Below are 23,609 nucleotides of genomic sequence, written 5' to 3'. Positions count from 1 at the left end.
TGGTTGTAATTTCACATGGCTCAGATTTGTTGTATGCCTAGTCTGTGTTACATGGCATCACATCAAATATGCTTTTAGATTTTATTTGATCCATCAGACAGGTTAGTTATTCTGTCAGAGAAGAAACAGAATTGTCTCCAGGTGTTGTGTTCTTGATATGCTGCTGTTCATAAAGTACATTCTTAAGATGTATACCATAAATTGAACTAATATTTCTGCAGTTGCTTCTGTGATATTTACCTTCTACTTACCTTCTCAGAGTTGTCTTCTCTGCACGATTTTTGAATCATTACCTGTTGACTTAAGTAACTTGTGCAGGACAGAGGAATGCAGATACTGAAGTGTTAGCAGATTAACTCTGAGCTCTGAAGCTGATAGGATTTTTTTCCCTCCTCAAAGTTGAAAATTTTCCCTTAACAGTTTCCAGGAACTGGGACAACAGTTGCTCCATCAGTTAGGACAATATCTTTCTTTGTGTTGGACCTGGAACCAGTGAACACTACTGAATGGAATGTGGAAGAATAGAGAGCAGTTTCATTGCCCTTCTGATGCTGCTGCATGAAGTTGTTTTTCCTATTACCAGATACTTAATCACTACACGTGTCTATGAACAGCTCTGGTTGCTAAGGTCAAAATGAGATTACTTTGTCCTTGCAGATGCATTGCAGCCCGGGCCAAGAAGCTTGCCTGTTGTTTATTCCATTAGTAGTTGCTGCTTGCCTGGTGAAAGAGTAGACCTACAGAAGTGAGAATTAATGCTACTATTCTTAATACTAGTATTAATGCCACTGCATCCTCCTTAAGACTTTTGTATTCCTTCAGCACAAGCAAGTCCATATCCATACAGTCTGTGTGTGTGCAAAAAGGCATAATAGCTCTGCACACTGTTTTTCATAGAATGTGCTGTGCTGTACAGCAGTTAAAAATGTGGCTGATTTCCTTAAATGTACCAATGACTCCTGGGATTTCCAGATATCCAGTGACTGAAGAAACAAGTCATGTCTATCATGGTTTCTCCACTACCAATTGCCACCACTTGGAAAGATACCGTGCTTGGAAACCTGCTGTTTAGGAGACTCTGGTCTTTCTTGCTCCTTGTAAAGAGGAAGAAAACATTCCTGAGCATTGTCTAAGGCATTTAGACCTGCCTAATGATAATGATAAGTGACACAGTTAAGTACCGGTTTGTCCTGTGTTAATGGGTAAAAGTTGGTATTTAGTGCCCTTTATCATATGTATTTACTGAAATTAAATTGCATGGTCTTATTTAAATGACTTGCACAACTTCATGGTTTCACTATTTTATTATGCAAGTGAACTATTAGATTACGTGCATCAGGGTGCAAAATATCCACAATAGCATAGTGTGTCTGAGAGCTGTGGGGTTTTTTTCCCCTGTTCTCCCCGCCCTTTTCCCTTTAGTGTGGGATGTTTTTCAGTGGAGCTGCACTATCAGCAGAGGGATGGTTAACTTCAAAGACACCGTGTTGCCTGCAATCAGATACTGATTCTGCACCAAGGTGCTCAAGAATCCAATGTTAGAAAAACTACAGCTGTGTGTTCGGTTTCCAACAGACCTGAAAACTGTGTGTTCGTCAGAGGATGGGTTTGAAGAGGCAGTGTCTTCTTGGGCTCCTATCTAGGTTTTGATTCTTGCACAGACATGGTGCCACTCAGCTGCTTGGCAGTGTTGCCTCCTTAAGAGAGTGTTTTCTGAATGTTTTTCAAATGGCACTTAATTTTTTCAAGTTACTCTACTGATATGCATGGACTCTGAAAGGCTGCACCTGCCCCACAGATCGATCTACTGACTTAGCATTAGAAAAGATGTTGTTTTATCGACAACAAAAGAAACAAATGCATGACTTAAGGGCATTGCTAAAGCACAGAAGATTCCATCCTAACTACCATTGCTTTCCATAGTGTTACAATCATTTAAACTGTACTCTGAAGTTATCTCTAGCTCTGGCCTTCATCTTCTATTCTCTTGTTCGACTTGGTAAGGTGGCTAATATTTTACAGTCCAGTAAGAAGTCATGGAACTGGTGTTCAGTCTTTCAGTGTACTAAATTCTTCAGCTTCATGGATAGTTTTTTCTTTTAATGCAAATGGCATTGCCTTTTCAACAGCATGTTTTTTCCCTTCTGGATCAAATTTGTTAGCAATTTTATGCATCCTAAGACAGGGGATGAGGAAAATCTTGTGTTCTGTAATGTTTTTGTATGCACAAGCAAACCTTAAAGGCCCTATTTGTCATTTTAAGTGTGTTAGCCTCAAACATAAAAGTAGAATTATTGAATAGTTACGGTTGGAAAGGACCTTAAATATAATCTATTTCCAACCCCCAGAATAATAAAGCGTTATGACATTGGCCTATCAAGAAAGAAGTTACATCTTGCTGTCCAGGATTTTTAGTGTGTTTTGTGCATTAAATCACATATTTTTTAATACAACCCTTTTTTCATGTATAACAGCCATGTGCTGTTCTCTCCACACCCTTCTGCTCTTAAAAATGAAAAGCTGTTTTCATTTTGGTTATGGCTTCAACATTGTCCTGCATTGCTGCCAGGATTTGGTAGGATCTTATAAAGGACATGCCTTGCCTAGACAGGGTGAGCAATACTTCACTTGTGAAAGTTGTCCTAACTGTGTCTTCCTCTTCTTGTTGCTCATGGAAATGAGTTTGAGTTCTTGGTTGTTTTCCTCCCCAACAACACCTGAATTGGTTAGCACATTAGGTGTTGATTTAATCACCTTGGCGCCGTGGGAAGTTCCATCCGGTCTGAGCTGAGTGCCAAACTGATCGACTCTCAGTGTAGCAGACATCAAGGTTTCTTCAGGTTGTCTAAACCAGGGTTTCATGTGGGTTAAGCTCTGTTTGCTGCTTTAACACGAGTTTCTCTGTGGCTAAAGGTTTGTATGGAGTGGTTGTAGGACATCCATTTAGAAACACTGTTAAAATCATTATGTTCTTGGAGTCAAGGCTAAGGTTTGGAGATAAGAAGTAGGAGAGCTTAATAGGGCAGGAAGGAGACTCAAATGATATTCCCAGGCAGTCATCAACTCAATGAAGGACAGAAGGTCTCTTCTTGTTCTGCCTGTCTTGTGGCTGGCAGTTTGTCTGAGAGCACCAGGGAAATTCCTCTTTGTCCTGATGGTTATGCAGCCCTTAAAGAACACAGAAAAAATTAACCTTTACTGCAGGCCCCAAGTGTCCTTGAAAGCTTTTTGGATAACCAAGTAGTCATGTTCCTGCGTGCTTCTGGCTTTAAATGATTGAAGTGGAAAAGCAGATGACTACAATTTTTAGTCTTAATACTAAAATAATTCTTGAAATCTGTAGCGGCTAAATGCACTAAATAGCTCACTATATAGCTGATCATACAGTCTTTGAGGATTGTAGTAAAACAAGACTAGGGAATTTAATTTTTTTACTAGCAGTTAACCACTAAGGAGAGATAGAGGAAAATACATACTGGTATGAGCTGGAATTTTGTACTCAGCCAGCACTCTGCAGGTTTTCTGGTAAGGAATAAGAAGCACCTCCCTTTAAGTTCTTTAGCTTGTAAAGTGATACTTATTTTACACTTCTATGGTGTTTCAGCCAGAAGTACAAATAACTTGCTCAGCACAGAACTAAGACGATGAGCATATGTTTTCTTGAAGTGGGTAGAAAGGGATTAGAATATGATTAGGGATTTATTGTTGAGAGGGATTAAGCAACAGGTGTTTGAGGTCACATCTTTGAAGTGCAGACTTGCTGTTCCAGAGATTTGATATCTGAACTTCTCCTCCCTTCCTACACTGGAAACATTTCTTGGGAAACCTGTGGTTCTTAAGGCACAGGAAGAAAACCTTAAGCATAGCTCCATTATGATCTCAAATGCTACAGTTAGGTTTTCCAAGAACTCCTTTTACCTTCCTGCTTGTTCTTCCATCTTGCATTTAAAGAAAATATTTTCAAGTCCTAATTTAAAGGACAGCTCTTTAAAAACACAGCTTGAAAGTGGTGTCACTAAGTCATCTTCCCTGGTTCAGTTCTGGGGTCCTGTAACTTGGAAAGTGCCTTCAGTCATCTTTCTTTGGGAGGATACTCTGTCATGTGGGAGCAGAAGAAAAGAAACAACTCTGTAAAGATACTTGATGCCTTTATAGAATCATTTAGTTTGGAAAAATATCTCTAAGATCAAGTTCAGCCATTAACCTAACATTGCCAGGTCCACCATTAAACTGAAGAAGGTTGGTTAAACATTGTGTCTCATTTAAAAAGTAGTGCAAAGCTTTGTAATAGATTTTACTAAAACTAGCTGAAGCAACTTGTTTTATTCACAATTCTGTGTTAATTGTAACATTGTTACACCTGACATTTATTCTAGAGTTTAAACATACATAATTTAGTTGCTAGGAACTGCTGAAGGCCAAGGCTTTGTAGTGAGCGATTGGATTCCTCTCCTACCTCTTTTACCTCTCATGTCTTCAGATGTGTGCCAGGCTCTCTGTAATGCGGCATTTACAAATTGTTGGGAAATTGTCATGAAATCTCATCTGCCTGTACCTTACATGTTTTCTGGCCTTGTAGCATAACTGTACTACACAATCATACATGTTTGGGATTTCTAGATTTGTTTTGGGATTGTTGGGTTTTTTGAGAAGTAATATAATATTACAAGCTGTATTCAGAACAGTTGGAGATAATCCTTTCCCGATTTGCCATTTTACTGGTCCTTATGCCATTCCCTGCAAGATTAGTTGCTGCTTTTGCATCCTGATTAACTGCTAATAGACTTTTTCTAGTAATTTAACACTCTTGCCTTCTGCATCAGCAGTAACCTCTTCCTTGCAGTCTGGCTCTATTGCAGTAAGTCTAGTTAGGTTGTTTCTTCACTGGCAGCAAGAGCTTATTGAACTCCTGCCCTGTAGAATCATTCAGTACCTGTTACTGCTGTTTTTATGTGCTGAATAGATTTTTATGAGGGAAAGAATGAACGTTTATCAGGTTAATGCTGATTGCTTTATAAGAATAATCTGCAGCCTTTTGCCTTTAAAACCTCAGATTAATTCCAGCTCTAATATAAATGGAAGTTAAATTATAAGTCTTAAATTTAATTTAGTCATTAGGGCCTTTCGTAATCCAGGGGATAGCCTGCAGGCAGCTATACTGTGCACCCACAGTAGCTCTTAGTCCAAGAGGGTTTAGGCCTGGAAAGGGTCAGGTCTAAAATACCCTTCTGTTGAACTAGAAGATCTGCCCAATCCTGTGTTGAATAAGAAAACCTGTGGAGCAATTTGGTTAAAACAGCAGAATGAGTGCCTCAATTAAGTTTGCTGGTGTGATAACACGATTCTAATTGAGGCTTAAGTGTATTTATTATAGAGGTTACGGGAGTGCATCAAAGCGTGGAGACTCTTGTACACAAAGTACTGTGTTAACACCTAGAAGTAACTTTCAATGCATCTTAATGCTTTTTGTTTTTTTCCTTAGATCAATGTTCGAGTTGTTACTATGGATGCAGAGCTGGAGTTTGCCATCCAGCCAAACACTACAGGCAAGCAGCTGTTTGACCAGGTCAGTAAAGGGTTGGTGTGGGCTCTTGTTGTTTAATTTTGCAGTATGTTTTGGACTATAGTGTTTTCTTAAGACTGGATTCCAAACCTGTCTTGCTTCTCTCTACCTCCTAATCAAACGGCCCCAGTCTGAACTAAGATCTCTAAATTCCATCACAGTAAAATAAAAAAAGCAAAAACCCCTTGCAGGTATGTCATGTTCCAGTGAAACCTGTCTTCCTAGCATGCTGGATGATGAACTGTCACAAGGGATCTAAAATATTTAGACAGCATAGGTAACATGTAAAAATGTATCTCTTGCTTTGAAATACTGCTTAGCTCTTACATAGTTCTTAACTTCTAAGGCTGAACTGTTGTGCTTGTGCATAAAACTGTTCAGAATCAGGTCTTCAGGCTGCTGCTGAGGGCGTTGGCATGGCTGTATTCATTCAAATGCTGGGTTTGAGGAACCACTTAGCACAGGTGTTTGAGTTTGTCAAAATACTGGAAAACCAGAAGAGTTTGTGATCTCTTTACATCATTTACAAGTAACATGTCTTGTAAGAAGCCCCTGTGCAGCAGGGTGGAGGAGAGATTAGTGCAGCCTGCTTTCAGGGATTCCCAGGGAAGTGGAGGGCATGAGTGGCTAAGACTCCTCCTGTACTGTTATTCTTCCTGTTATTGCTTTAACAATGCACAGGTCTATTTGAAGATGGACCTGCAGAGATCAGATAAAGGCAACTAAAACAAACTCTGTGCTATTTGTGAAACTTTGTTATTATTGACTGAGTAGCTTGCTGTTATAAAACTGAAGCAAGGCCTAGATTTTAGTAGAAAAAAATTTGCTTACTGCTCTTCAACTCAAAAAAAAATTGCTGCTAGCCATTTCTGCTGTAGACCTGAAAAATAAGAGTTGGTCTATGCAGGCTTCAGTCACACATTTTAACATGTTCACAAATTGTTATTTGTACTTCTTCCCTTGTGCTCACCAACCTTGATAGCTAAGGATGGTTGTGCTTGAGTAGCTACTGCTACTCAGGTAGGCAGTACTGGCTAAACAATGTCCATTCCTTCTGAGGTATTGTTGGTACAGTTTCTTGTTTCAGTGAGTTAACTAGAACTTGCTAGGCCTTATGGCAATTGTGCATTGAGATGTACTTAAAAAGAAAACCCCCCAAAAAAACCCCAAAACAAACAACCCACAGATCAGTTAAAAATAAACAAAATTCCAAACCCTCAACAAACAAATGGAAAAAAAGCCTTTAGTGAGTTCTTGAAAGGAATCAAAGAAGGAAATCAGTTTTGTACTGTGAACTGCAGAAGTTCACAGTACAAAACTGAGTAGTCCAGCTTGTGTTTAGCATTAAATCTAACTTTAATTCCTTACGATTACTACTGATGTGGGATAAGTATCAAGTGTTCATTGAACACAGAGGCCAAGGGTTCAATCCCCATATGGTTCATTCATTTTAGAGTTGAGCTTGATGATCCTTGTCATCCCTTCCAACTCAGAATATTCTATGATTCTGTGACTGGAAATTTGCTGAAGTGCATTTGAAACCTGCATTTTTATAGAACCAGTACCTGCTGCTTGATCTTCCAGAGGAGAGTCACCAAGCTGATTAGGGAGATGGGTCACCTCTCCTATGAGGAAAGGCTGAGAATTGGGATTATTCAGCCTGAAGAAGAGAAAGCTTTGGGGTGACCTGACTGCAGCCTTCCAGTACCTGAAAGGAACCCTAAAAAAAGATGGAGAGAGATTATTTACAAGGGCATGTTGTAACAGGGCAAGAGGATATGGATTCAAACTGAAAGAAGCATCTTTAGATTAGCTATAAGGAAGAAATTCTTTACTGTGATGGTGGTGAAGCACTGGAACACGTTGTCCAGAGAAGCTGTGGATGCCCCAACCCTGGAAGTGTTCAAGGCCTGCTTGGATGGAGCTCTGAGCAATCTGGTCTAGTGGAAGGTGTCCCTGTGCATGGCAGGGGGGGTGGAACTAGATAATCTTTAAGGTCTCTTCCAACCCAGGCCATTCTATGATTCTGTGATTCCATTCATGCTGATCACCATGGCATCAGAGTAACTTCTTCCCCCAGCCTTTTCATGTTAATCCAAAACAGAGAAATTGGATTTTATCTCTATCAGGATGAAAATCCAAGTTACTGAAAGCCAGGTTTTTAAAAGCAATGCTTTAGATTAGACTGTAAGTATGTCCTCATGACAAGCATTCAACAAGTACTTCCCTCCTCCATATATATTAACTAATGCTTACATCTATTCAGAGTCAGGGTCATCTCTCTGGCAGAAGAGAAACTACTTTCTCTGTTTTCAGCTGAGAAGTTAAAAATCCTGAGAACATGAAAAAGGCAGGATGTTTCAGATTCAAGATACTTCTATTTTCTCTTGCTGTCTGGGTACTTTGGGATTTCTGAAGAATGCTTACTGCAGTGCTTAGTGCATGATTGGGACAGACCTACTCCTCATGAAGATTTGCTCCTTACATCCAGTGGCATGGGTTTAAAACCTGCGACTGAAAATTCTTATCCATATTTCATACCTTGTTGGGGGATACTTCTGCATATCAAGGGAAGGCTGAGGTAGAATTGAGCAGCACAAAACTAGAAAAGGTGAAGACCATACATTCTCTCTTCAGTTCTGTTGAGCAAGCCTTTCACTAGGCCCTTATCTCGGGTGGAGTTTACACTCAGATAAAGCCTGTGGAGGCAACAGGTTTTCACAGGTATGGGGAGTGGCCCAACTGGAACTGCAGAACCACTGTGGGGGTTTTGAAGAAGCAAACTATTTTTAAAAACTACAAGGTAATTTCTTGGCCTGGTTGTCAGCTAGCAGAGGTAGGCTTTGCTAGCATGTCTGTGTCCTGCATGTGAGGTGTTCTATAGCTCCTTTTACAGGAGAGGGAGACCTGTGAATATTAAGTTTCTCTCCACTTAAGCCAGTCCTGTGCAGAGTTTGTGCTGCAGTGAGGTCTGAGGCATCCCAAGAACCAACCCAGTGTGCTCTGCAGCTGGCTGGAGTATGTCCCAGGTAGTCATGTGCCCTCCTGACCATGCATAAAAGAAATTCAAATGGAGGAGAGTGTAACTGGCATTTTCTGGAAGTGAATGCGTAACTGGATGGAAGGGGAAGACTCAAGATTTGCGGCTTCATGCATTTGAGGAAGCAGAGGAGGTGTCTTTCATCTTGCATATAATGCCTCGTTTCTTATTTCTTCCTTGTTTTGCCATGGAGGAAGTTTGCAGAGCATTTCCCAGTACAGGCTAAAACAGTCTTTGTTCTTTGTATTGAAACTCAAACAGTCAAATTATGAAGTTTAGCTTAATACTTTCTCCTTCCTTGCTTTTGGGTTTGGGAAGAATTTGAGGGGTCATGATTTCTGAAAGCTTTCTAACTCTATAGGAAGTGTACTTTTTCTCTTGTAAGAGACATTCAGAGATAATGACCTGATAACTGCTTGATTTATGTAACTTTTTATTTTAACAAAGTTGCAACATTCTTTTGTGCAACAGGAAGTACTACACTCAACATACCCCTGGTTTTCTGTTAGACTTCATAAAAATACATCCAGCTGACAGAAAACTTGTCTCTTCCATGATGAAACAAGCCACTTTGAGGGAGGAGGGAAAAGGAATTTTAGTCAAGTAAAAGCTGAATTATTTACAGAGCCAAGCTCTTCTTTTAAAAGGACATGGGGTTTGTGTTTTTTGTTTGTTTGGATTGGTGGATTTTATTGTCTTTTTTGTAAACTCTAGTTAAATCTTAGCTAATGTGACATTGTTTCTCTAAAGTCTGCTCTCCAGCCAGAGTGTCTCCAGCAATACCATAAATGTGGAGGTGAAACAGATCCTTGGTTGAGGTCTTAGACTTGTTGAAGCACATGTAACTACACATTCCCAAGTCTGTCACATTCCCTAACTCACTAAGTAGTTTTAAGTACTTCTTGCCTTCCTCTCAGTTGAGCTCACTCTAGCAATGCCTACACCACTTTTTGAGGGGCTACTCTGCAAATAACATTACAAAGTGATCCAGCTATGTACGTAGTAGATCTTTGCAGATTTTGTCTGTGTCTAGAGCACAGCTTTACAGGTAGATGAGCTGGCAGCCAAACACTTGGCTGTAAGAACAAGCTGTCAAGAGTAGGTGAAAGTCAGGGACTTGTTCACTCTGTCCTCCACTGAAGAAATGTAACATGTCCAAACAGGGCTGCTTTTCTAGTCAGTGTGCCATTCAGTCAATGGATGGTGTTTCTGTGTCTCTCAGCTGGTTAGTATTTATATCTATGAAATTAAACTTGTCCTAATGTGGGGGCATCAATGTATTTTTGTCCTTCATAAACTCAGCCTTTTGGGGAGTTTAAAAAAATAATAACCTTGACTGAGAATACTTGCATCTTGTTTTAACTCTCAGAGCCTCACAGCAGCAGTACGAAGCACCTCTCAATTGCTTCCCCTAGAAGGAATAGTCTCTGGTGACTGGCAGACAAGGTCACTTGAGCCACTAGTACTGCTAACTAGTTAGTACTAATACCACTAGAGACCATCCCACCAAGAACTTTGGTGACTTAACTCGTCTGCTTCACTAACTACAATTTTAAGATGGGTCAGTAGATAAAAGCAATCAGAAACCCCACTTGCTGCCAGTGTATCAGTCTAGCAGTTGGTGGCCTGTCACTTGCTATTTGTCTCACCTGCTTTCCCCAAGATCATCATCTTCTAGAAACTGGGTGGGACAAGTATCTTAGCCTATGCTGTCATCATCGTCTACAATGGCAGTTGTATATCCTTGTCTGCAAGGTGAAATTAAGAGATGAGTAGGTTTAGGCTGTTGCCTACACCCATCACAGGTGATGTGGGACTCGAAAGGATACCTGGACCTCAAGTGAAGTTTTTCTTGCAATAGCTTTTTCTTTTTTACTTTTCTGTTGCAGGTGGTTAAAACCATAGGTTTGCGAGAAGTGTGGTACTTTGGTCTTCAGTATGTGGACAACAAAGGATTCCAAACTTGGCTGAAGCTTGATAAAAAGGTAACAGACTTTGGGCTAATTGCTGGCCAAAGGTTAAAGCCTGTATGTTTCCTGATGTGTTATTGGCTGCAACTTTATACACCTTGTGCCTGCTGTTGATTGTGCCCTAATTTTCATAATTCCAGGATTGTTTTTAGAGATAACATTGTGATTTCCATAGGTGAGGTGTGACGCGACAGAAGCCCTTTCACTCTCTGAGTTGCAGGAAGCATTTGCCACATGTGCAGCAGCACCTTGATACTGTACTTTGTTGGGAGAAAGCAACTGCACTTTCTGTGGCTGGAGGAGCACCTTGGCTGACGACGGGCTTAGGCCCTGCCTGTTCAGGATCAGTTGTGTCCTAATTGGAGAAGAGGCACTTCCAAGCTGGGCAGCCAAGTGCTGATGCCTCTGATGGGCTCCTGTTTTTGTATTCCCAGCTCTTATGAGGGCATGAACTGCTTTTCCTGGTGGGGCAGTCGGTGACACACCTGTTTAATGTCAGGGGGCTGATCTCTGTCAAACACACACAGTACTGGGTGGGTTTGCCATCTGATGCAGCACAGTAAATCATTCTCCAGTGACCAGTGTTTGCTGTACAAACAGTATTTAACTGGCTTAGTTGGAAAACATAGTGCATCTCCCCCATGTTCTTTCCTATCAGTAAGCAGCCAGAATTAAGGAATTCCACTGTAGAGTTGCCAGTCACTCACCTCTTATGGCAAATGCCTCAAATTCTTTTTTCTGTCTAAAAGCAATCTATTCTATTTGCAACAAAAACACCCGCTCAGTTGTGGTGTCACCTCTGTCCTCAGGTTTCTGCTCAAGAAATCAGAAAGGAGAATCCCCTCCAGTTCAGATTCCGTGCCAAGTTCTTCCCAGAGGATGTGTCTGAAGAGCTGATTCAGGACATCACGCAGAAGCTGTTCTTCCTGCAGGTGAAGGAAGGGATCCTCAGTGATGAGATCTACTGTCCTCCTGAAACAGCAGTACTTCTTGGTTCCTATGCTGTGCAGGCCAAATTTGGAGATTACAACAAAGAGGTGCACAAGCCTGGATACCTCAATTCAGAGCGTCTGATCCCCCAAAGGTGAAAGAATTGACTGATGCAGTCTCTTTTTTAATTTTTTTTTTAAATTCTATTTAAATGCAAAGAGTTTCATTTAAAAGCATCTTTGATTGTTTTTTTTTTTTAACTGAATTGCATATAATTGGGTTTTTCCCTTATTTTATTACTATCTGTCATACTTGGGTATGTTTTTGCTTCTCCTTGAGCTGTTAGAGAGGAAATACAGTTTTGCATTCAGCTTTTATTTCTTAAACACTGCTGCCGTGCTGGTATCAGTGGCAGTATGAATGTTTCCTCTTTAAGAAGAAAAGAGTAGCATTAAATCAAGAGTATGACATTCTTGAAGAAGGTTGGGTTGTGTGTCCTTAATCCTAATGTACAGTCCTAAAAAATTTGTGTGTGGAAAGCGTGTCTTGCAGCTTCACAGTCCATCCCCACACAGGATCAGTGGATGTTATCAGACCAATGGCTTCTGTTTACCCTTCCTGATGACACTGCAGCAATGTCTAATTCCAGGGATCGCACCAACTTTTGCTTTGCTGTAATCCCCTGGTGTCTACAGTATGTGTGTGATTTGATTGCAGAGTTTTGCTTATACCTCTCACATGTCTGGTCAGTGACCAGAAAGGCTTTGCAGAGGGTTATTGCTCATTCTGAATTGCTCTGCTTCACAGAGAACATCTTTGGGCTGAGTAGGGTTTTCCTTTTGGCTACAGTAAGGCTTCCACCAGGGTGAAAGTAAGACTATGGCAAAGATCACCATCAGTGGATATTGCAGGACATCTAATCTTGCTGATATCTGTTTCCTTGTGTAGGGTGATGGACCAGCATAAACTCTCCAGAGAGCAGTGGGAAGAACGCATCCAGGTGTGGCATGCTGAGCACAGTGGCATGCTCAAGTGAGTGTTTTGTGTTGGTCCTCGGGCTGATCACCTTGCTGCTTGTTTGATTACCTGAAGTTTGCATTTCTACAACATGGTTTTGTTAGTCTGTGGTTTAGATTCTGAGCTGCCTGTGTGAGCCTACTCCCGGTGGGTGTTTTTTAGTTCAGTATTGAATCACATGGTAAAGCACAGCAGTATATTTTGTGCTGGAGAACAGTGTGGCTTCCTGAAGATCTTGGACCTGTGCACATTGTATTAGTGATAGCTTTGAGTGGGAAAAAGAGCAAAGGTGCTGTCAAACCTTACAGTCATTGAAGCATTTGCATTGACAGATGGGGAAAGCTCAGGTCCTGTACCTTTCCTACCCACTGTACCCTGAGACAAGGATGAGTGCTGAGAGAGGTGAATGTTGCAGATTTTCTGTCTGGAAGTACTAGGGATTGGTATATGGAAATATTCTCTGTGTGCGCTCTTAGATGTGATATCAAAACTTCTAAAGTCCATCCTAAATGGTGAATGTTCAGTTTTAACTTCTGTGTTTGAAGGTTTGGAAAAAATTTTTTTTTCTTCTAAGGTGTTTGTGTTATCTGAGATAGAGCACATGTTGTTTTCTCATTTATCTGATTTTTTTTCCTGTCTCAATCAGAGAGAATGCCATGCTGGAATACCTGAAGATTGCCCAAGACCTGGAGATGTATGGAATCAACTACTTTGAAATCAAGAATAAGAAAGGAACTGACCTTTGGTTGGGGGTCGATGCTTTGGGGCTCAACATCTATGAAAAGGATGATAAGTAAGGCTTTTGTTTTTGCCTCTGATCTTCCAAAGAGGGCTGGTACAGGACATTTCTCATTTACAGAAATGCTTGTGTTCCGATTTTGGATCAGCAGGTGAAGCTAGGAAATGGGCTTTCACATCCCCTGTGCTTTCATGTCTTTCCTGACCTGCTAACACTACCTGCTGTGTAAAGAGAGATGTCAGTTGTGTGATGCCATCTTCCTAATCGTGCACAGTGGTGGAGCTGAGTCCTGAACTGAGGAGTTTGCCAGGCTTTCCCTTGAGTCAGGTCACCAGGTTTGCCATCAGTGACCACAACATGAGAACCTGACTAGGCTAAGGTTATCACTGGCTAGGCCAAGGTTAACACTGCTATCTGCAGTGTTCAGACACCTAAGGAACTCCTGTCCTGAAGTTAATGATGGATGTGTGTGCAGCTGCCTGGTTCTGAAAAAGGCAGGTTAAGGGTGGACACGAAAGCAAAGCTGGGTGACACCCAGAACCCAGGGAGAGGCTAACCTATATAGTTACTGTGAACAAGGAATGAAATGAGGGCTTACTGAAGTACACACAGTTTTAATCAGCCCTTCTGGTAAAGGCAGAGCCATTATTAATTGGATAGTAGGTGGGAAATGATAGACTACATCTATAAATAAACATAATAAGAAGGTGAGAACAGCTGTGTCTAAGCCTGCTAGTCTCTTCTAATACTCTGCAACTGAAGGATTGAAGGGAGTTAAAATAGATATTTTTTAGAGGGAGCATTGCTGTCTAGACTGCTTTCTTTTCCTCTCCCCGATGTTTCAAATCTTTGTTTCATGTCACTAATCTGTAACAGACTATCATTGAAATACAGAATGGATTTCACCTTTTCTACATCTTTGCCTCCAAAAAGCTTTGAATGCAGCCCAAATATTAATTGGAACTCCCTGGGTCTTCTGTTGATAAGGCAAAGAGAAAGGCAGTCTTTTCTGCAATGCTAATATGTGCTGTCACCCAGAAAACAAGGAGTGTCACTTGAAAGAAAAGTAGTTTCGCTCATGTAATACTTCAGTCTTGAATGACTGGTCTTGCTATGTAACCATGGTCACACAAACAGGTTTTTCGAGCTGCAGAAATCAGAGTGTAGCCATTGACTGTGCAGACCTATCGAGAGCGTTTGCAAAACAAATACAGTGCTGGAATAAACTGCTTATTTCTGCTGTAGCTCTTGCCACTATATAATTAAGTCTTTCCAACAGATGTGGGGACTAGGAAAACAGAGATGCCATACACATTACTAGTTTGTAGATGCAAAGATTGGGGACTGAGGGCAAAGATGAAAAAGCAGAGATTTCATTGTTGGAGTTTAACATGGGGAAGATGAGGCTGTGCTGTTGGTGTGTGAGCCTCTATACTGCAGTGCATGTCAATGTCCTGTTTGTGGGTATATTCAAGCTTTTTTCCCCTGCATTAAAGGGAAGAATCTGCATAGAACTTACTAATGAGTGAATTATTTTAGTTGTCTGACATACTCTATTATCTAGGATTTAAGTACTTGTACTAATGTGATGGAGGCTGGAGTAATTAGTTCATCTTAGTCTAATCGAATAATTTTCTTTTACTGTTCTTAATGTTACACACACACACACACAGTTGCATAATCTTGCAGTTGAGTTAGAGGTTAGGGAGTGGATAGTTCTGAAGAGGGTGAATTTTATTCTTGATGTTTGAATTTAAATGAAGCAAGGGGTTTTTTTGTGCTTGGACCCAGCAAAACCTCTTGATGTAGTAGCTTTCTATCTCTTTGACAATGAGTGAAATCCCTCCCAAAATTGCTCTTTTTTTTCTTTAATCAGTGTGTTCCATAGAATTCTTACAGAATTTGACTGGTCCACTGTGATGATAAACATTTCTGTAAGTGCTAAACATTAAATACCTGTGTCTTCAAATAATTTGCAAGAGTAATTGTGACAGAGACACATACATTGGCGGGGCTAGAGAATAACAAGATTGCTTGTTGTCACTATTTTTTATGTAAGATACAATTATTACAATTATTAAAATTCTTAATCATTACCAGCTATCTCTAGAGAATATACCCTCCCTTGCTAAGAGAAAAATAAAATAATAATGTGATATTAAATATAAAACCAAAATATTTTGTTGGGGTAATTAAAGGACTTTATTATAGTCAAATGCACAAGTCCTTGTGATGTTAGAACTTGCTGCAGAGCTGATCAGCTGTGTGAAGGTGAAGTATTGGAATGGCTCAGAAACATCTGATCTCATGACAAACTGGATGCTTTTTATATGCAAGACTCTGGAGAAATTAAGGCAGAGGAAAATCTCAAGTGTTTAGTGAGTGACATAGCAAAATTTCAAACAAATCAACAGACCTGAATTCCTCAGCAGTGAGGAAGAGCTGGGAGTCTGAATCTTGCCCTTTGCTTCATAGGGGAGCTTTTCAATAGTGGGGAGCCACGTGGCACAGCTCATTGCATGACCAGTGAGTAGAGTTCCGCTTGGTGACTCATGGGATGGGCTGAAAGAGCAGTTTGTATGGAAGGAAAGAACAGGGCCCTTTGTTACTAACCTTGCCTGTAATCCAGGGGAGGAGATATCTGAAGGGAGGGCGTCAAGAGGATGAAGCCAGGCTCCTCTCAGTGCTGCTGAGCAATGGGGCAAGGAGCAGGCACAGGAAGTTCCACCTGAAAGTGAGGAAGAATTTTTGTACTGTTCAGGTGACCATACACTGGAACAGACTGCCCAGAGAGGCTGTAGAGTCTGCCTGACTGGAGGCATTGAGGATGCAATCCTGTGCCATGTGCTCTGAGATGACCCTGCTAGAGCAGGGAGGTTGGACCAGATGATCCACTGTGGTCCTAACATGACCCATTCTGTGAAACAAAAGAAAATAAATCTTCTCCTACCAATGGTGCCTGTCCAGCACTTCAGAGTGAGGCAGCATGGAGGTGACTGGCTAGCTGTAACACAGCAGGATAGGTTTGCCTGTGGGTGCTGTAAGGTGTGGGAAGCAGCTCAGTTACTTAGACTTATGCCTCCCATGATGTGTGAGAGGCCTGTGCAGGGAAGCACTGCACATACCATCTGCATGCTGTGGATTTTGGGTCCAGAGTTAAAACAAACAAGCTTAAAAGCAGCTGAGCGTGTGGCTTGAGTCCACCCCTGTTACATAGCCAAAGGTCAGTAGGGATGGCTGATGAGAAGGACAAGAGACTCAGCAAGAGAGATTGCTGGGCTTCTTTTCCTACTCCCTGTGGTGTTCTGGTTCAATTACTGTCTTCTCTGTTTTGGGACAGCATTGCATTCCACCAAGTCTGTGTGTTGGAAGCAATATAGGGGAAAAATATTTATTGCATCATCCCTTAAAACAAGTTTTTCTTCTTTCCAGACTAACCCCAAAGATTGGGTTCCCCTGGAGCGAAATCAGAAATATCTCTTTCAATGACAAGAAGTTTGTTATCAAGCCTATTGACAAGAAGGCACCAGTAAGTATATCTAGAAGGGACTCCTGGGTACTGCATAGGAGTAACTGGTACTGTTTCATCTCAAAATAAAGTAGTCTTGGGAGAGGAGAAAGCCATAGATATTCTAGATGCAAAATAAGCATTTGTATTTAGAGTTTATTTAGAGCTGCTGTTTTTTCTGTGCAGCTTAAATGAAGAGCTGATAGTGATAGCTAATGTGGAAAAAGATAAAGATTTTACAACTGCAGACTGGGTAACTTCATGCTCAAATTTGAGATTCTTTGCTAGTTCACTACTTCTGTGAGTCCTCTGTGCATATATTTCAGTGTATGCAAGCTGATAGCAAACTTTTATTTTTGTTTTTTCATTTACAAATACCCAAACATTAAAAAAATTACAGAAGTAGTTCAAGTGCTACTGCAAAACCACTTGGACATATATGGCTTCCCATCCATCACTGCCGACTTCCACATTACTGACAGAGTAAAATATGGTATTCATTGACTTTCTGGAACACCAAGGTAAATTTCAGGGATATGACTTTGGTGGAGAGCTGAAATATAGCTACCTGTGAATGTTGCTTTTCAATACTTACAAGTATGTTTTCAGAGTTATTTTAGTGAGGAATTAGAAACTTACTTTGACCTGTTGAGAATGTAAGGTGGAATAACTGGTATAGGTGGATGTCATTCTGTCAGTCTTGTGAAATTATTGGAGTAGTTGAGAAAGACCTCCTCTGCTCTTCCCCCACCCCAGTACTTGGCCTTGGTGGGTAAGTACAGCCCAGAGAAATAATAAGCAGCCTGGCTGTGGCAAAGGATGATGGCTTATAAATATCTCCAACAGAAAAAGATCCTCCCAGTAATCTAAAGGATATTAATGCACTGTGTGCTGCAGGGATTTCTTCCTTCCTTTAGATAAGAACCTGGGGGAGAGGAGCTTTTTTCTGTGATGCTGTTAGTGAAAACAACAGAACTGCTCAGAGACAGAAAGCTGGTCTGTCAGGCATGCTTTTCTCAAGAGAAGAGCCTCTTGCATGTGTTGCAAATAATTACAAAACACAGATCACAGCTTGCCACCCACTCCCCAAAGAGTAAATCTGAATTTGAAATGGAAGGCTTGCAAAAGGCTGGTACAGAAAGGTGTTAGCATTGAAAACCTCAGTTATGTTTCCTCCTTCCCTGTCAATTGTTATTTTCCCTCTGGCTGATGGTATGTTTAAAGCTGTGCTTAAAATAAGAATTTACCTGGGCACTAATTTTGAGTATTCAGGAAGTTGTCTGGGTCTTTTTGTGTACTTGTGTCTCCTTTTAAAAAGGCAGGCATTATAACTACAGTGAAATACTCAGTCCACTTGAGTTGTAGGTTGGAAGGTCTCTTTTAATTTGGAGGATTCTATATGTTTGTGTTTAAACTTACAGTAATGTAAAGGGCAGAGTCTTGTGGCACCTTGCCCAGGATTAATTTCTGGGCTGTGTCTGCCCGTATACTCCAAGATCTTCAGCACTTAAAATATCAAGGAGCAATTCTCCCAGTTGTGTGAGATCTGGGGTATGCTGGGGATGAGGAAAGAAGGGAATTCCTTTATATTTGTATTTGAATGTTGTGTCCCTTGATTATGGCCTTAAATGGCAAATGTAAGCACCATCCACACCCTTAGTATTTACTTCCATGAAAGTGAGCTTTGCCTCAGCACAGGACCTGTTCATCACAATGTGCTGTTTTTACAATTATTTGTCAGAAGTAGGAGGTTGGATGAGCAGCTTACAGTCACAGTTATCAGGATCAGACCTTTGAGCCTCGGAATGGCTCTGGCAGGATTTAGTGGGAGAGCACAGCACACTGCCCTGACTGCCTCCTCTGCAGCCAGTGTGCATTAGGGAAATGCATTGGAGAAAATCAGTCTTTGTCAGCATATTCATCTTAATACCACTTAGGGAGCTTTTAATTGCTTTGTGTGACTTCTAGTTTTCCCAGAGATAGCCACAGTTGTGCTTCTGAGCTCAGGCAATTAAAAACATGGTCACTGCTTCCATACCTGGTTCCATCTCTTGCTAACAGTGAGGCAATCCATAGGAGAGTCATTCCAAGGAATGAGCACTGGTTTATGGTGGTAATGTGCAGCTTGCCCACTATCCATGTAGTACACAGAAAAAGCACAAGGATGTTTAACCACTGTGGAAGTTTAAACTGTGTTGTAGATGTGTGTTGTTGTGGAGTCAGAAAAATTATCAGGGAGGTAGTGAACTTGGGCCCTCTGTATCCCTTCCTTAGCTGGTTTTCTTCTAGAAGAGCTAGTCTAATTTATAGTTTCTGTAAAAGTCTGATTATAGGACAGGTAATAGGAAATTTGGGAATGTCCTTTTTACTGAACCAGAAATTTTAGAATATCATGTGTTTTGTTACTGCCTGCAAACTGATATTCCAAATAAACCATGTGGTTGGTGGTTAAATAATTGGTTTTCATTTGACACTCTTCTAACAGCCTAGGTCAACTTAACTAGGAAATTCCAGGGAATGGACGAGAATTATATTGAAAGGCACTTTTCTCTGAAAAAACATGGGCCCTCAAATGTTGATTCAGATAGATTGAGAAATTCTACAAAGTTACATTTGTAGTTTGTGCTTTGTCTTTCAGTCACAAAACTGCAAACTGAAAAACTACTCAATACTAGAGGTCTGTGTGTTGCCCAGATATTTACCTGCCAACCTAGAACCTTCTATAACATTTAACAATCTCCATTTAAATGAGACTTCATCTATCTGGGATTTTCTCTGAAAGATGCTTTATCTAGAAGAGTAACTTGCACATTCTATATAGACTTTAAATGGATAATATAAATCACAATATTTTTGGCTTCAGATGAAATTTGCAGTCCCCACTGCTGTGTTTAAATGGCCTTGCATGTGTGTCTGGATTAGAATTAAATTAGTGACAAGATGTTCTGTCTGCAGTTAGCTGGGAGGAGAATGAGTGTTTGGAAAAAACTGACTGTGGTGTCTCTCTCCTAGGACTTTGTGTTTTATGCCCCTCGCCTGAGAATTAACAAGAGGATCCTGCAGCTCTGCATGGGCAACCATGAGCTGTACATGCGGCGCAGGAAGCCCGACACCATTGAGGTGCAGCAGATGAAAGCCCAGGCCCGGGAGGAGAAGCACCAGAAACAACTGGAAAGGTGGGCTTGGATACAGGCAGCTGGTGTGGCATGGCAGAAATAAATGGCACCCAAGTGCCAGGGTTCAGCAAGCAGCTGCATCCCTGGGCAGGGTCAGCGACGTGGGCGAGGCTCTGAGCCATCCCAGGCTCAGCAGGAGCACTGGAATATGGGCAGGGACTTGGGGTGTCCTGCAGTGAGACAGTTTTACCCTTCCTGCTTGGCCCTGTGCCCACACAGTCAGCTGTCCTGGCTGCAGCCTCAGGAGCTGCAAGAAAATGTGCAAGTAAAGGTGCAGCAGGCTCTGGTGTGCACCTAGAGAAGGGTTTTCCTGACTCTGGAGTGTTGGCACCTGATTTATGTGCTGGGCCATGGGATGGTTGGGGGTAAGGAGAAGCCTTCACAGGGAGCACATAGGTGTACACTGTAAAGACAGAAGGAACTGGGAGATCTCTTACAGGCAAGGAAAAAGGAACAGCAATTCTACCACTGGCTGCAGGTTGCTTATGGTTCAAGAAATCATGCTGCTTTTTTCCTCAACTTGTGGATTGTTTATCTCTGTTCTCTCAGTGCTGTTGTTTTCACAACTCCTTAAGTTTCCATATGGCAGAAGTAACAATTTTACACCTCTTCTGCCTTTCAGTACAAGTCCTCTTTTTCCTCTCTGTGTCTAGCAGCTATTTGGTATTCTAAATTTCTGTGGCAACCAACAAAAATACAAATGCTTTTATGAAATGAGGTATCTAAAACAGAGCAAAAATTCTGAAGAGATGAAGGAACAGCCTATTTCTGTCTTCTGGCTCCTGTTTCGTGGCAGCCACTTTCCCATTGAGCTGCCTGGAGAGATTCCCAGCCAGCTTTCTTGTCTGGCAGTAGCTTGGGTCTGAAAGTGAGCTTCCAGCATGAAATGTGTTCCTAACAGGAAACAACTAGAAGATGAAAAGAAGAGGAGAGAGACAATTGAGAGGGAGAAAGAGCAAATGCTGAGGGAGAAGGAGGAGCTGCTGGTGAGGCTACAAGAGTATGAAGTGAAGACTCAGAAAGCAGAGAAAGGTAAAGTATTTGCCCTGGCTGACCAGAGCACGTATTGTGCTCCATAGAGGAGTTGTATGGGTTGTTGCCCATGCCTTTCCTAAATCTGATGACACTGGGATCACTTGGCAAGACTTTCTAATGTCTGTCTGCCTATACAGCTAAATGTACAAATGTGCATCCAAGGGATGAAAGTAGCATAAAATCTGCAGCTTTTATTTGGAAACTGAAGGGCAGGAACTCTGTCTTCCCCTGTTGCCAGGAGGATTTAAGTAGCAGAGCCTCTTCCAGCAGTGAGCAAAAGTTCAGCCCTCAGGTACTTTTTACTAACTCCTAACAGAAAAAGTACTTTGGGAACAAATCTTTCCAGTGAAAGAGAAGCTTCTGTTTCAATGCACAGAAGAACACATTGGAGGCAACAACATCTGGTCCATGCAGCAAAATTAATGGCAGCAGAGTCATGTCAGTATTGCAGACTTCAGTGCAAACATCTCGCAGAATATTTAATTACAATGTTTATCTGACTACTTCTGAATCCAGTTACTTGATGTGTTATGCAAATAATTACTGTGAGGAGCACAGCGAAGGCAGTATTCCAAGCTGGAATAAGGTCCTGTCATGACTTTTGCAGTTTCCTAAGGGACTGAAGTTCTTTAGCTTTGACCAGACTTGTGGACTAACCACACTGATCTGTCTCTTTGCAGAGCTGTCAGATCAGATCCAAAGAGCCATTCAGCTGGAAGAGGAGAGGAAACGGGCCCAGGAGGAGGCAGAACGCCTGGAAGCTGAACGTTTGGCAGCTCTGCAGGCCAAGGAAGAGCTGGAGAGACAAACTATGGATCAGATAAAGAGCCAGGAACAGCTGGTAAGACTCAGTTATTTTGAGAACAAGATACACAGACATATTACTGTGCCCTTGAGTAAGGCAAAGCCAGCATGTCCAGGGAAAAACATAGTGCAGTGAGGTACTGGGCCATCATTGTGGCACTGGTTTCTATCATAAGCAATCTAATTTTTAGTTCTTCGTTTTCCTATTCAGTCTCTATTAGAGTTAACAGTATTTTTATTGTGTTTGTTTTTTTGGTTGGGTTGGTGTTTTTTCTAAGAGTCCTTGTAATTCCCATTTTATTATTCAACAGGCTACAGAGCTTGCAGAGTATACAGCCAAGATAGCACTTCTTGAAGAGGCAAGGAAACGTAAAGAGAGTGAGGTTGAAGAGTGGCAAATCAGAGTGAGTATTGGCTTTACCATTTGCTCTAAAATTCTGTGCTTAAGCAGAGCATACTGTGACTTCTCAAACATGTGGAAGCAAACATCTGTACAGCAGTGAAAAAGACCAAACTTGCACGTATTGTCATGAACATGCAATATGTCTGCAAAAACACCTTTCTTCCAACAACCCTTCAGTCAAAAGTCAGAATGAAGACCTGTATAAAACCTAAAAATGTGATCATTGTCTTGGAGCCTTGGAGAGAGAGTGGCACGTGAATAAATGATGCATGTAATCCATGATAAAATGTCTGCAAACATTATATCAGTCAAGAGAAGATGCTGCAAATGCAGCCACACTGCAGCTGTCTGTTTTGAGGGACATGTGCTGTTGTTGGTGGCTTCCTGGTACCTGGATCAGGAGAGTTTAATAAACTGCTGCACTAAAACCACACAAGGTTCAGAGTGCTGGTACTCCCAGTGCACTGTAAGACACATGGAGGACAGAACCACTGCAGCAGCAGGGAAGGTGACTGCCTGGTGTGTAATTGCACTAAAAATGCCAAATTAGATTCCCAAAGTCTTACTCTGTGGAACCGGTGTGTCTCCAGCCTACACCTCTTCAAATGGAGAACAGAATGATGATAATAACTGTAGCTTTCCATAGAACTTTTTCCTGGGTTGTTTTATTGGAAGAATATTGTTTGTTCAGACCCCCTGCACATTACACAGTGGCTGATGATGACAGTATCCCTAGCAAAAAAAAAAAAAAAAGTTCTCTAATAATGGAGTACCATCAGCTGCAGGCATTTAATTCTCTCTTGCTTTTCATAGTAGATGGAAAAAACTGGGAAGATAAGCATTTAAGTGTTCATTAAGCTGATTTAAAGTAAGAAATGAGTTTAAAATATTTTCCACTCTTTTCCCAAAGGCCAGGGAAGCACAGGAGGATCTGGTAAAGACCAAGGAAGAGTTACACCTGGTAATGACTGCTCCACCTCCACCGCCACCCCCTGTCTACGAGCCAGTGAATTACCACGTCCATGACAACTTGCAAGATGAGGGCTCAGAGTACTCAGCCTACAGCGCCGAGTTCTCCAGCGAGGGCATCAGGAATGACCGCAACGAGGAGAAGCGCATTACCGAGGCCGAGAAGAACGCACGGGTGCAGAGCCAGCTGAGGGTAAGGCCCTGCTTGGAGCAGGCAGAGGAACTGAAACAATCGGTCCTGGATTGTCCAAGTGGTCCTTTAACCACTCGTTAAACACACAAAGCATGACAGTTTCTCTTTGTTTACAGTTCCTATAGGAAGTTTGAAATAAAGGCTAGGTATATAAAAATTACTCTCATTGCTCAAATCATCCATATGGTTTTGGAAAGGCCAGGTTATATCCACGTCATGTGTCTGTCCAAGCATTAACACCTATCAGCTCTCCCCAGAGAAC

The 23,609-nt window shown here is 41.5% G+C and overlaps 1 protein-coding gene and 1 long non-coding RNA gene across 2 annotated transcripts in view; one reads left to right on the top strand and one right to left on the bottom strand.

Annotated features, from left to right (window-relative positions):
• Nucleotides 1–23,609, top strand: part of EZR (ezrin) — a 37,290-nt gene that overhangs the window by 12,106 nt on the left and 1,575 nt on the right. Inside the window, exons 2-12 of the mRNA XM_064413442.1 lie at nt 5,483–5,566; nt 10,493–10,588; nt 11,383–11,657; nt 12,452–12,535; nt 13,167–13,313; nt 16,692–16,788; nt 19,780–19,943; nt 20,845–20,975; nt 21,659–21,819; nt 22,094–22,186; nt 23,096–23,347. Of these exons, the coding sequence (XP_064269512.1) occupies nt 5,483–5,566; nt 10,493–10,588; nt 11,383–11,657; nt 12,452–12,535; nt 13,167–13,313; nt 16,692–16,788; nt 19,780–19,943; nt 20,845–20,975; nt 21,659–21,819; nt 22,094–22,186; nt 23,096–23,347 (1,584 nt within the window). The remainder of the gene's footprint in view (nt 1–5,482; nt 5,567–10,492; nt 10,589–11,382; nt 11,658–12,451; nt 12,536–13,166; nt 13,314–16,691; nt 16,789–19,779; nt 19,944–20,844; nt 20,976–21,658; nt 21,820–22,093; nt 22,187–23,095; nt 23,348–23,609) is intronic.
• Nucleotides 946–7,571, bottom strand: LOC135296736 (uncharacterized). The gene is made up of 4 exons (XR_010358750.1): nt 7,399–7,571; nt 7,129–7,283; nt 3,919–4,095; nt 946–3,168 (listed from the first exon to the last, which is right to left on the bottom strand). It is a non-coding gene; the product is annotated as an uncharacterized LOC135296736 (long non-coding RNA).

Source organism: Passer domesticus, chromosome 3 (genome assembly GCF_036417665.1).
Source record: "Passer domesticus isolate bPasDom1 chromosome 3, bPasDom1.hap1, whole genome shotgun sequence".
NCBI lineage: Eukaryota > Metazoa > Chordata > Aves > Passeriformes > Passeridae > Passer > Passer domesticus.
Note: the sequence above shows the minus strand (reverse complement) of the source record. Positions and strands in the feature narration are given on the sequence as shown.